The sequence below is a fragment of the Bactrocera latifrons genome, unplaced genomic scaffold, assembly GCF_001853355.1.
Source record: "Bactrocera latifrons isolate USDA-ARS-PBARC rearing strain unplaced genomic scaffold, ASM185335v1 scaffold_483, whole genome shotgun sequence".
Taxonomy (NCBI): domain Eukaryota; kingdom Metazoa; phylum Arthropoda; class Insecta; order Diptera; family Tephritidae; genus Bactrocera; species Bactrocera latifrons.
The window spans coordinates 1-14,405 of record NW_017537138.1 but is presented as its reverse complement, the minus strand read 5'-3'; the positions used below and the strand labels follow the sequence as shown (position 1 = coordinate 14,405).

Genomic DNA, 14,405 nt, shown 5'->3' with positions numbered 1-14,405 from the left:
TTGAGTCATATGTAAAAGAATCGTTTCTGGCCACTCCCACGTGAATGGCGATCAGAAAACTTTCCTCACTTCCGTGAACTTCTACACATGACTCCATCCTCCTAAAGCCAGCTTAGTGTTCGAAAATCCTGATGTTAGTCATATATGGGCTAGATCAAGTTATCACCATATTTTATACATTTTAGATTCAAAAACACACTGCTATGAGTAGGTCACGTTCCTCATTTTAATTATGATAACTCATATTTTGTCCAATATATGCGGTATAAAGTCTCTCCGAAGTTCGAAAATCTTTGTTTAGATATACATATAGAAGCCAAAGGAGTACTGACTAGATTCAACCCATTGTTCATATAGAGACATACTATCGTAAGGAACGGATTAGCCCTGATTTTCAATTGTATATATCGCACACTGATCGATACTTGCGGTAACAACTACAAATACTGAGGTCCCCATATTCGTTACCTAGAGGACAATTTTTTTCATAAGATTACATACTTTAAAGGTTCGTGCAAATATTTATCGCGTTAAACTAATTACTTCTTTATTTTTACACTGGAAAGGAAAGAATCAGATGTAATTTAAAATTGTGTTGTTCGGGAAGTAGACATGGTTTTACTGCGGTTTCGCCAATTTATTCGCTGTAACATGGGAATGCCAGAAAATTGTGTGTATCAAATTTAGGTAAAATCGGTCAAGTCCCGGGTATGCGATTTCCCCTAAAAGTGGGTCGTGCAATGCCCATCGTAAAACATTTATCTCAGCCTCTCGATATACCTAAGGGAAACTGGGGTACCTTTGACACCTTTTTTTTGAAATAAAATTTCTCGAGATGAGTTTGAATTATCATAAAATAAGTTGTTACCTGCTTTAGTGCAATTATTCAGCTTTATAATATTGCCGAAGTTTTTTTTCAGCGATTCCCTTTTACACTTTAATTTACAGTTTTTAAAAAAAGCCATTTTGTCAAATGTGCCCTTGTCACGGGGTAGCATCAGTTATTTTGTGTGTCTCTAAATCATCTGCCCGGGATTCAAGGTAAATTCATCATCAGGAGGGAATCCATTAGAGTCAATTGTGTCAGCGTAGCTAATGTTACCCGTACTTTCGTCTGAAGATTCGATTTTCAGTTGAGGTTTTCTTTTTTCTTCTTCTATTAAGCCTGCTGTGTTCTCTTCTGTGAAACTGTGCGGTTTTATAATTTTTCTTTATAGTAGTAAGCTGCTGAATCCTTCCTTTTTCAGTTGAAGAAGTAAGGATTCGGTAAGTTCCACTTCTCGAAGATTTCGTGGATGCATGCAGTTGATATATAGGCCTAACCGATTCTGGCGTAGTACATGGTGAGTTATTATTTAGGTTGCTTTGTGGATTTTTCGTAGCATTTTGTGATGAATTCATATCATCTGATCTATCAGGATGAACGCGTTCAACTTCCTCATCTGGTACAGACTCCAGCGCAAATGTTTCATCTTGAAAAACCTGGATATTGAGAGGACAAATTGCTGTTGCTTTGAATCCGTTCATTATGTTTTCTGGCTAAAATGCTCTTTGAAATGGTTGTTGAGTTAAAGTGCCGATATCATATATACTGATTTGTTTTCTAGGATTTGTGGTTAAAAAATCGTTAAAGGATTTGCGGAAAAATAGCTTAAAGGGTCCGAAAACTGATACATTCAATGGTTGTAGACGATGGGAAGAATGTGGAGGAAAATAAAGTAATACAATTCCAGCCTCGGCGCAATAGTTAATGCTTTCCAAACTGCAAAGTGACGCATGATTATCAAGCAGATTTAGAATTGGGTTTTCAACTGAACAGTTCGTAAAGTTTTTAATGTGTTTCAGCACGTTTGCAAAGAGTTCGGAAATCATCCATCTGGATTTTGTATTCAATATCAACRAACCGGGCATGCATCCACTTCCAAATTTTTCACTGAAACGTACACGAGGAAATATATAAGCCGGAGACAAACGATTTCCGCAAGCGTTAACTATGCCAACAATTGTAACCAAGCTGCCGCGTTCAGCGGAAGATGATTGAGAAACAGAACGTTGCCCTTTTGCAGCACAAATCTAGAGAAAAAATAGCTTTGTTATTTAAAGTCATTAACGTGTATTTCCAACCAGGCTAAAAATACGACTAAATGTATAAGCCTATCTTACCTTAATAGGCTGAATCACGGTAGTTAAACCAGTTTCGTCCAAATTATAGATATCTTTTGTAGTAAGGTTACGTAGTAAGGTTTTTGAAAAAACTTTCCACTGCTGATTTAGTAAAACCGCGTAATMTTGCCAAACTGATCTTTTCAGGTTTACGAAGAGATATAGAATCATTTCTTTTAAGAAATCCGTAAAGCCAATCGTCTCCAGCTTCTTTGGATTTTTCCCATGCAGTTGGAGATACCAAGTTTTTAGCTTTAGCGTAATCATATGCAAGCTTTTTTAAAGCTTGATAAGTTCAGCAATAAGAATAAAAAGCACATTTCTTGACGTAATCACAAATATCGGTTTTTTGTTGCTTATTAAATGTCTGGCGAGATGTGAATTTCGATTGAAATTTAAAATAATCATCAGAGCTGCTATCAGTGCCAGAATCTGAAAGATTGCCAGAAGGTGCCTTATATTTTAAACGCATGCTGAGAGTTGTTCCATTTATTCCATATTTGATGGCAGCTGTAGTTTGCGTTTCAGTCCCATTTCTGATATCCGTTATTGCCTTTCTAATATTATCTTCATTTATGGCACACCGATTAGTCAATTTTTTTTTTGTAATTGCGTACCATTTTCCTGCTGAATATCAACACTAAATTGCATAAAGTGCATTCATTACATAGTCAAAACAGAGACGGAGTTTGACTTTTGTCAAATTCAAAAATGTCAAATGTACCCCAACTGAGTTTACTTTAGAAATTTCAATTCTCCCTTTCAATTCTTTTATTCTTAAATTTCCAAATCTTTTCAATATTATTCAGATTAATACTAGTTAAGTTCACTTAGCACTTTAAAATGGTGTTCAATTGACTTCACAAATGTCTTGCATATCACTGCCACAAAATAACACAGAACGCAGAGAAAAGAGAAAAACACGTGTTTCTTTACCAAAATGTATAAAACTAACTGGTAAACTTCAACATATTGAATAAAATCAATTACTTCACCATTCCCAATTTATAAATGCGATTGATTTTACTGGCTTGACTTCGAAAAGGCCACAGTCAAATATGCCCCAAAGTCAAAGGTTCCCCCCCAGTTTCCAGTACTAATTTCTTGCAGCAAGTTGCTGCAGAGCAAAATAATTTTGTGCACCTAACGGTTGTATGTGATACCATAAACTAATCGAGATAGTTAAAAGTAATACATATTCAAATGATCAGAATGTCTGTACGTCCTTGCAAGCTGTAACCTGAATAAAAATCAATATATTCTGATGCAACTTGATATGCTCTTTCCTTAGCAAAAAAATTGTATCACCCATTCCCACAAAACGCCACTAATCGAAAACAAATAAAATATCATAACTAAGAACTAGATTAAGATATAAAATTCTAATTTGGCACAGAGGATCGCTGTATGAAGGGGCATCTGAGTGTAAAAAATGTCTACAAAGTGTTCCGAGGCCTCGCCCTCCAATATGCTTAATGCTCATATAATGGTAGGTAGATGGGTAGGAGTGCAGCCCTATCGGGCTCAATTAGCACTTAATGTGCCTTTTGCTATTTTATTAGTTTATAAGTCGTTGGTTATTTTCCTGTCATATGTTGGCCATAATTGTTTAGTTATTTTCCACTTGTCGAAATTGTCTATTGATCTCTCCTTTGATCGATCCTAGCGGGCGTGGTATTAGCTCCGCCTCAKATTGGTTGAGGAAAGCTCCTGCCTTTGCCAACTCGTCTGCTTTTTCGTTACTGAAAATGTTCCTGTGGCCGGGAACCCAGATCAAGTTTAGTTGGAGCTTGTCTTTTACTGAGCTTAGTGCTCTCTTGCAGTTGTGAACTACGCTGGAATTTATCATGGGTGAAGACAAGGCCAGGAGCGCTGCCTGGCTATCCGTAAATATAGTAGCTTTATGTGCATTCCAGTGGTTTTCTAATAGATCTTCGCAGGCTTTTCTATACCAAGTAATACTGGTTGGAATATGCTAGCCGAGTTTGGTAGACGTATAGAGRGAGATATGCCTAGATCAGCGGAGAATATCCCGGTGCCTACTCCGCAGTCAATTTTGGACCTGTCGGAAAGACTGAGATGGTATCCCCCTCTCCTGTTGAACCTCTTCTCCATTCCCGTCTAGATGGTATCCTCACCTGGAAGTGTCTATTGAAGTCCAGCTTTGGGAGAATGTAGTCTGATTTATTAATAGTGAGCTTGTTTAGGATTACACTATGTCTGTCCGTAGTTCTGCTGACTCCAACCTCCCAATTCTTTTATTCATATCGCTGCAATAGCTGCTATTTTGTGAATAAAAATGTCAATTGGTAATTGATGCAGGATTACATTGAGCGCATCAGTCGGATATGACCCGATTGCACCAGTAACACTCGCAAATACTCTCTTTATATTCCATTTAATTTTTTAATGTTCTATTGTTTGTTTAGCGCAGGTCACCATACCAGAGCTCCATATGTAAGTATAGGTCTTATAACAGCCGTATACATCCACATAATTATACTTGATTCGAGGCCCCAATTCTTGTTGACGATTATATATTCCATATCTATATTTATTTTCCAGGACAGTTTGGTGTCAATCTCCACCCCCAAGTATTTAGCTGTGGGGAATAGAGTGAGTGTTGTACCGTTTAGTACACGAATTTGAATCTGAGGGATTTTGTTTCTGCTTGTGATTAGCATCAGTTCCGTTTTGTTCCGGTTAACTCCTAGTTTATTGTTTTTAGCCCATAGGTTTAACCTTCGAAGTACTCTTTCCATAATCTCGSTGACTGTTGAAGGAAACATGGTTGATACCAACAACGCTATATCGTCAGCATACGCTACTGCTTTCACTCCTCCACCGCTTAGTTTGAGTAGTATTTCGTTCAGCGCTACGACCCATAGAAGCTGAGAGAGGACCCCCCCTTGAGGCGTCCCTCTACTCACATAACTTGTTTTTGTTGCAGCGCCGTTTGAAGCTTTAATCTTCCTATTCTGGCGCATCGATAGTATCCATCTGCACACAGTTCCATCTATGCCAACACGTGTCAGAGAATTAGTTATAGATTTTACTTTTATGTTATTGAAAGCGCCCTCTATTTTCAATTTGATTTGATTTTTCAATTGCACTTATCACCTTATTATAGAACCACAACATTATCGAACAATAGAAAACCAAACGTAATCCGCACCAACTGGCAGATTTGAATTCGAAGGCAAAATACTTTTTTGAGCACAGAATTTCGCCGAAACGCATATTTTTTGTTTGATCTGTTTATCGGCATACGCCAGCAGCTGTACACTCTTTTAAAAGATTGTACCTACTCGATTAAGTTCTGCAGTTCGAATTATATTCTCCGGCAGGATATTGAAGAAGTCGTACGATAGGGAGTCGTATTGTCTGAAACCTTGTTTGGTATTGAACGGAGCTTTTGGTGTTGCTCAACGTCAGTTTACACAGGGATACCAAATTCAAGCATCGTGGCATAGGGGCAGCTCTTTCTTGTGATGTCAAAAGCAGCTTTGAAATCGACGAAGAGGTGGTGTGCGTCGATTCTCTTTTCACGGGTCTTTTCCAAGATTTGGCTCATGGGAAATATCTGGTCTGTAGTTGATTTGCCAGGTCACTGATAAGGTCCAATCAGTTTGTTGGCGGTGGCTCGATAAAACCTTATTATTTGTGGATTGGGAAGGGCACACTTAAATTCTAATATTTGGGTATACTTTCATCCGACCATATTTTACAAAGAAGCTAATAACTGCTCCTTATCAGTTCTTCACCGCCTAGTTTGAGTAGCTCGGCCGGCAATCTATCGGCTCCCGTGGCTTTGTTTTTCTTCACGAGGGTAATTGCTATTCGAACTTCTTCATGGTCGGACAATTTAACGCCAGCTCCATCGTCATCGTTTGGGGAATCGGATTCGCCTTCTCCTGGCGTTATTCTTTCACTGCCATTCAGAAGGCTGGAGTGGTGTTCTCTCCATAATTTTAGTATGCTCGGGGCATTGATCGCTAGATCACCTTTGGGGGTTCTGCAAGAGTATGCTCCGGTCTTGAAACTTTCTTTTAGAAGCCGCATTTTTCGTAGAATTTTCGAGCATTTACCTGACGGCAGCTTGTCAAGCTCTTCATACTCATGCATTTCGGCTTCTTTTTCTTTTTGTCTGCAAATGCGTCTCGCTTCCCTCTTCAACTCTCGGCATCTATCCCATCCTGCACTGTGGTCGATCGTAACGTTGAGAAGTAGGCAGTCTGTTTYCTCTCCTTTCCTTCATTTTCCAAAAACTAATGGATTCGGTTGCAGCTGCACGTGAGGAGTTTGAAATGTCATCGCTTATACCGAGTTGTTGACGAGTGTTCTCAGCGAGCAGGAGTGCAAGTCGAGTAGCAAATCGTCCTAAAATACTGGAGATGTGTGTTCCGTCTATCACAACATGAACGATCTGGTTGGCGGTTTTTCGATCCGGAGACAACCACTTGGCTTTATGAATATTGTTATGTTGAAATCAAGTACTACAGATAGCCATATTTCGGGCCCCGGCAAAATCCATCAACCTCGATCCATTTGGAGATGAATGACAGTACCATTCCATAACGCGACACAATTTGTAGTAATAATTCCTTTAAAGTATACCACCTTGTGGCCTAAAATTTTCCATACCCAACCAAAAGGGTTCATTGCTTTAGATACCGAATATTTTTATATCAGTACCTATAGTTGACGTTTGTTCGAAAAGATTGGTGAATGTGTGAGATACTATATACAATTAAAAATCAAGGAGAATCCTTTGCTGACACTAGTATATCCGTATGTCAAAAATGGGTTGAATCGGGATAAAATTCCTCTTAGCCTACAGGTAACTTTGTACTGTATATATCAGCCAATATGTTAGTTATCTCAATGAAAATGAGTGTAACTTTGTGCCTAAAGTACAAAAATTTGAAAGAAAACTTGACCTAGCATCTATATAATTAATATCAGGATTCTTGAACATCCGGCTGAMTTTACTCTATATGATTAGTATTTATGTGACATGTTAAAACTATGTGGTATTGGGAAAAACATATACAATCGTATCGATACTACCCCAACTCCCATATACTACATATCATGATTTTCGTTCTGTCTGTCAGTATATGAATTATATATAGTATTATAACTATTCTGTTCAATTGACAAATTAATAAAATATTGAAAATTTATTCAAAAATTTATCAAGTACTGTGGCATTCTTGACAAAAGTAAAAGCTTTAGTTCGCAAAGCTTTTCCCCACACGTATGGTGAACAAAATAATGTAAATAGAAACGGCTTAATTTTATTCAAATTATATTTATTCGTTAAAATGTATTCCTTTGGAACATAAGTGTTGAAATATATCAATTAATTATTAACAAAATTTATAATTTAACTTCTTTTTGATAGTCAACCAAAACACGATCGAGTTACTCACGAGCAACTGGAGGCTTTTGTTTCATTTTGCCAAGCGCATCTATAATTGGGTACGGGGAAAAATTGCCCAAAAACGCCTCAACAAACGAGTGAATTGTAGCAACAGCTGGCAGATGAACGGAATTCTTATAGAGGACCATTACAAAGTGCTGCAAAAGGGAAAGAGGTAATATTTTAGTTTATGTTGATGAATTTCCATAGAAATGGAGTATGTACGGATAGGGGTGCTTCTCCAGAGGAGGAATATTCAAAAATAATATAAAAATAACTAAATTTTTTTAAAATATTCACGTTTAAAAATTCAAAAGTTTGCACTAAGAACACATGTTATTTCTCCATGTTTCACTAAATTTTTTCACTTTTTTTATATGTATATTATACTGTTTGCATTGAAGTAAGCCCACATTACACATTTATTTTGTAATTTTTCAGCTAAATTTAGTAATTTAAAAATCACTTATCAAATTTATGGCTGAACAGAGTGTTTATATTTACGAGGACGAAAGCTGGTCGTCGCTGGTCGATACACGCACGAACAATTATCTAGAAAGTTACGGTTTATTTTGCCGGGCGGGTCCGGAAATCGGTAGAGGAAAAAATACGCCAAAATCGCCTCGACAAATGCAGGATTTGTGGCGGCAGCTTTCGGAGCAGTTAAATGCGCGCAGAGGGCCATCTCGTACTGCGGCTATTTTCTACATTTGTTAAATGATTTTGATTTACAGACAATGGGTGTTTGGAAGAGCCAACTACGTACGCGTGCAAGGCGCTTAAAAATGGAGCAGAGGCTCACTGGAGGAGAACCCTGTGGCAAGCCGTTGACCAATTTCGAGCAAAAATCTTTGGCAGCTTTTGGATCAGTAGCTGTGGATGGAGCGGAAACTCCAAGCTTGGTTTAGGGCTGCCGCGAAAACAAATTGTAGAATCGTCGATAATTGAGTGTACAATATCATCTACTGAAAGTAGACTGCCTAGTTCAGCACCACTGCCAAGCCTCTTATTGTCGCCAACCCCACTACCTTCGCCAAACCCACAACCATCGTGAAACCCACTACCATCGCCAGGCCCACATATGATTCACCATCAGGTATGTAATTTCTATTTTATTCTACAATGTATCCAAGTACATAATCCCCTTTACACTGGTTAAACGCAGTGGCGTTTTTCTTTTTTTGGGTTATTTTTCTTTTATTTATTCGCAAAGAAAAGCCATATGAACCCAAGTTTTTAGCTTCATACGAACTTTTTAATAATTTAACAAACTTTAAATTTGGAGCCCAAGAATTCGCACCAATATACTCGTATCTATATGAGTACCTATACATAATACATAGTTATTCATAGATATATATATATATATATCCATACATACAAACATACATATGCCTTTACGTAGTTTTTAATAAATATTTTTTTTTTTTTAAGATTGACACCGATTCAGATGCCAGGACATCACGGCCATCACGAGGGGAGCGCAATAAGCTAATTAGTACTCTTATTGCTAACATAGCAAAGAGGAATGCTGCTGAAGAACACAGGCAACGTCGTGAAGAGGAACAGCGTCGGGAGCACCGGGAAGTAATACATGCCATCCATGACCTAACAAGAGTTGTCGCAGAGTTAATAAATGTTTTAAAACAAAACTCTGGTCATTAGAGTTGGAAGACTGAATTTTATATTTTTTTAATTCCTTTTTTTCAAATTTTAGTTTTCTTGTTTTTACATATCCATATGTATGTATGTTAATGGACTTTGTTTTTATTAAAATAAATTATTCAAACTAATGAATTAAACTAATGAAACAATGTTGTTAATGATTATATCTGGTTGTGTTATTCTGTAGCTGAAGATGTCGTGGCTCAGACCGAGCAGCTTAGCATGTGCCTGATACAGGCTATGAAGGGGTTACTTTTAAGTGCGGTGATGTGTGCTTCTGTTTACATATTCTGTTTACATACGACTTGTGTATACACATATTGTTGGCAGTCGTTACCTTGTGAAATAATAGAAGGTTAATGTAACAGGAGTAGGTTAATGTGTAATGTCATTGTGCAGTGTATATATGCATATTGTTAGTAGTAATGTAGTGTATAGTGTAATAATGTGTGAAAGTGTAGATATATATCTTGCCCTTATCCTTTCACCTTCTCGTGTATACTGAAAAGAGGCACCGGAATTAACTACATGGTCAGAGTCTTCTTCAACCTCGTTGTCCACCGCGTCCATGGTAATACCAGCTTTCGTAATTATATTATGCAGTATAACACAACTGCTTATTATTAATGCGGACGTTTCACGGGAATAATGTAGAACCCGGTGCTTCAGCAAACATCTGAAGCGCGATTTTAAAACTCCGAACGCTCTTTCAATACAATTTCTGGCAGTACAATGTAGCTTATTATACTTTCGCTCTTGAGAAGTACTATAATTTCCGACCGGTGTTAAGAGTCAAGGTTCTAAAGGGTAACCTTGGTCACCAATCAGCCACGACTCCCTTCGGTGCCCTACAGCGTCATTGGTGTGTTGACGAATGAGATGCTCTCGTAGGTTAGAAGTTGCCCAAATTCCAGAGTCATGTGTCGCACCCGGAAATTTAGCATTTAGAAACCTGAAGCATAAACGGTGATCACATACCTGAGAAAGTTAACTTATGAATGTCAGTTATTAAGTTTATACACAACAAAACATACCGCTTCGAYATTAATGCTGTAGAAGCCCTTCCTATTTAAATATAAGCCAAGGGGACGTTCAATATTATTTGACGCAGGAGCAATAATTGCAATATGTGTACAGTCGATTGTTCCTATAGTACTCTTTATTCCGTATTTTGTGAAAAATCTGAAATTAAACTCAGTGAATTTAGATGAATCCAATTGTTTTAATACACATGTATGTACATACCCGGTTCTGACTATATTTTCTTCCTCAGTGGAACTAGGAAATTTTATTTCTTCTCCTTTAACTTTTACTATAAGTTTGGCCACGGCCCGCATACTTCTCGAGAGTGACGACTGACTCATTGGCAAGTTGCAGTTATTAAATTTAAAGTTGCCAGGACTCTAATGGTCAAACGCAATGAAGTCTTTTGTTGATCATGAGGCCGTAAGTCATCTATTAGACTCCGGCAAATATCACGCGGCAGTCGGACATTTTTCATGAACTCACTTTCATTGAGGGCAAATGGATCATTAGAATCCCTCAAACTCCTGAAATAACGTGCGCGATCTCTATTTTCTAAATTTTCCTCCTCTTCTAACAGCAACAATAATAATATGTCTTCTTCCATTTTATTTTATTTTATTTAATTTCAATCAAAATACAATTAAAATGTGTTCACAATATTTTCACAAACAGTTGTTGAATTTGTCAAGAGCATTTGACATCTTGATAATTTATCTAGAAAAGAGCTTTTGGTTTTTGACACAATACCAAAGACTTGATAAATAATCTATATTGATAAATAAGCAAGATGGTGAATTTATCAACTGCACAGAATCGGGCTGATAATATCTGTCAGCGATTTCCATTTATTTTTTATGATAAATTTTTTCGTATTCTAGTTGACCATACATATATTTTTATATTTAAAATTTGAATTTTCGTACTGTACTTGTATACTTTACACTTTATTGTGTAATGTTACTATACGAGGTGTGTTCAAAAAGTGAATTTTGAATTTTCGCGGGTTACGTATATACGAATTTCGAATTTTTGTGACGTTATGTTGGTACTCATGTCTCTCACTTATGCATCTCACAAGCTCGGCCATTTTGAATGTTCATTTAATTGTTGACAGCTGCTTTACTTGCACGTGTTTTGGATCGTCTTCGATTTTTACCTATTCAAAAAAATGGATCAAAGAACCTGTATAAAATTTTGTGTGAAAAACGAAATTAAGTGCGCGGATGCATTCCGAATGTTGACTGTGGCATACGGAGAAGTTACCTTGGACCGAAGCAACGTTTATCGCTGGTACAAAGTGTTCTCAGAAGGCCGAGAAGATGTGACAAAAATTGGCTTTTGCACCAAGATAACGCCCCTGCTCACACATCGTTGCTTGTGCGCGCCTTTTTGGCCAAAAACAACACACTAATGATGCCCCTCATGTGGATTTATTTAAAAGCTCATACTGTAATTTAGTTAATTTGAAGTGAAAAAATTTTAGTAAAGTGTGTTTAATGTGGTGAAAAAGCTTATTTAAATGTTCAAATTTTTCGAATTTTTGAATATCTCGTAAACTAAGCATTTTTTAATGAGGAGGACTTCCTCTTTCCAACGGTACCATCAAATTGCGGCACCAAAGGCGTTTGGAAAAGTCAACTGCGCACTCGCGCAAGGCGATTAAAATTGAGACAAAGGCTTACAGGTGAGGTCCAAGTTCCGATGACCGAATTTGAAAACTAAATACGTTCCTCAGAAATCCGTGTAAGAAAAAACATGTAAAAAAAGAGGCGTTTCCTATAGTAAAATAGGGAATACGTTCCATGTCATCTGAGAACTGTGTAAGAAGAAATAAGGAACTACCAGGAACCAGATATGCATACGAATTGTATTTTCATATGGCATCTTATTGAACATTAAAACTTAAAATACATAATTTATATATGTTGAAAAATTGGCAGAGCACGCAAAACACAAAAAAAAAAAAAAATGTGTTAATCCAGAATTAAGAACAGAAAAATTTTAGTACCATTATAATGTAGCAATAAAAAAAAAATGTTGGCATAGCTACGAATAATTGTCCCTACTTGATAATAAGCTCAATTGTTCGCGMCGAACTGGTCCAAAGTCGGTATCATCAATGGAGATATCCATCAAATTATCCAATGGTGACTTTCGACAGATTTCCGTATTTTATTATCATTTGTCTTAATGGTCCTGATAGTAGCTTCGTTTAAGACAAAATTTTTGCCCGCAGATGTGGTAACTTTCACCTCTTTCCAGACAGTTCAAGAGTTTTAATTTTACTTCAAAAGAAATGGCACGCCTTCTAGGAATCTTTGGAATTTTGGACATTTTGTAACTGTAGTAAGGGTAAAAACTTTATTTTTAAAGCTTTAATTTAGTAATATTTTATATAAATATCATGCGAACAAAATGTCTGTTGTGTCCCAGTTACTAATATGTATTCATTTCAGCAATGGTGCCAGGTGTGGTAAAAATAAACATAATTACACGGCAGTGAATTTGAAAACCGGATTAAAATTTTTTACAAATTCTTTTTTTGTTTTTTTTTTGCAACAGTGGAACTCCAAATACGTGTAAAAAAAGGTTTGAGTGTATTTAACTTTATACAAGTGTTACTTTTCCTAAAAATTAAAAGTTTAAGTTGTTTCGGTATCGAATGTGGCGTATGTCAGATCGAAATTCAAAATGTACTTCGCAAGACGGGTATTACAAACGGAAAGTTTATGTGCGCAGTGTGTCAAATGAATGTCGTGTTTAGAACGAATTATGTGTGCCCTTCCTCTGTCCATCCTTTTTGTTCAGTGGGTTGGTGTACAGATGTGGTGAGTTGTGTTGGTGTTGTGTTATGTTATGGTGTCATCGGTTGTGGTATATTAGTTGTGTCCTGCTGGGTGCGCCAGTTTTCCCGGGTAAAGTGGGTGGATGCTTAACTCATTTAAACAATGGAAGAATGAAAGTCTTCTGAAACTCCGTCATCTATTTTGTTGAACATAATGCCTAAATTCGTCATTGTATTATGCAATTGTTAGAATGGTTTTTTTTATTCCAAATCCTATAAAAACTGGAAAACATTTCAAATAAATTAGCTGAAATTAATTTATTATTATTTGTATTACAATAGTACTTACCTTTACAAACTTTTTTTTTAAGTYTCTTCCTCTGTTGAACTGGGAAACTTTATTTCTCCTCCCTTCACCTTCACAATAAGTTTTGCTACAGCCCGCACAGTTCTCGAAAGGCACGGCTGACTCATGGGAAAGTTGATGTTGTTGCCTACACATTTCTGGTATGAGCCGTGTCCAAAGAAGTTCAAAGCTACTAGAACCCTTACAGTTAAAGGTAGTGAATTTTTCTGATTATCGTGTGGGGCTAGTTCAGCAATTAGGCGGCGGCAAATTTCAAGAGTTTTCTCAAGTGCACAGAATAGGGTATATACATATATGTATGTATAAAATTGCTTGTATTTCGATCCTTTGGTTGACCTTAAAGTATTTGCTTGATTTTGATTTTTGCAAGTTTAATGATTACAAAATGTTCGGTTGCATCCGAAGTTAACCCTTCCTTTCTTGCTTTCAATTCCATTTGAAAATTTTCCTTTCAAGTATACAAATCAAGAAGTAATAATTGTATCAAGATAAACTTTGCACGAAATGTGAATTTGTGGTATGAATACAAACTGCCTGAATCAAACCAAAACTGCTGAAGCCTCTAACTGTTGAATATGACGACCTAGTGTTTAAAGTCTACTTTTTATTAAAAGTATCGGTCAATGTATGAGATATATAATTGAAATTCAGAGAATCCTGTCATAATAGTAGTAGTGTTTAAGGTGTGTTCACATGAGCTATGAACGTTGTGCAACATCGCATCACTACACGCCACATCACAWCACGTCACGTCACAACACCTCATCACACAACAGTTCACAGCATACACCAATACACAAACACGCATCAACCACAGTACTTAACCCCGATCATTACTACAACACTACAACACAACAACCACACGATCATCAACGAGACGACTCGTAATCAGCTAATTCACCACCCAAACCATCAAAAGGGATTGATCCGACCGGGATTGGCCTCTTACCGTTTCATCCGTGAAGCAAGACGTT

The 14,405-nt window shown here is 37.0% G+C and overlaps 1 protein-coding gene across 1 annotated transcript in view; it reads right to left on the bottom strand.

The window, feature by feature from the left end:
- LOC108973517 (nephrin-like) overlaps positions 1-9,823 on the bottom strand; it is a gene marked incomplete at its 3' end in the record, with an annotated part of 169,089 nt that extends 159,266 nt beyond the window's left edge. Inside the window, exon 1 of the mRNA XM_018940837.1 lies at positions 9,742-9,823. Coding sequence (XP_018796382.1) covers positions 9,742-9,823 — 82 coding nt within the window. The remainder of the gene's footprint in view (positions 1-9,741) is intronic.
- Between the last annotated feature and the right edge of the window lie 4,582 nt (positions 9,824-14,405).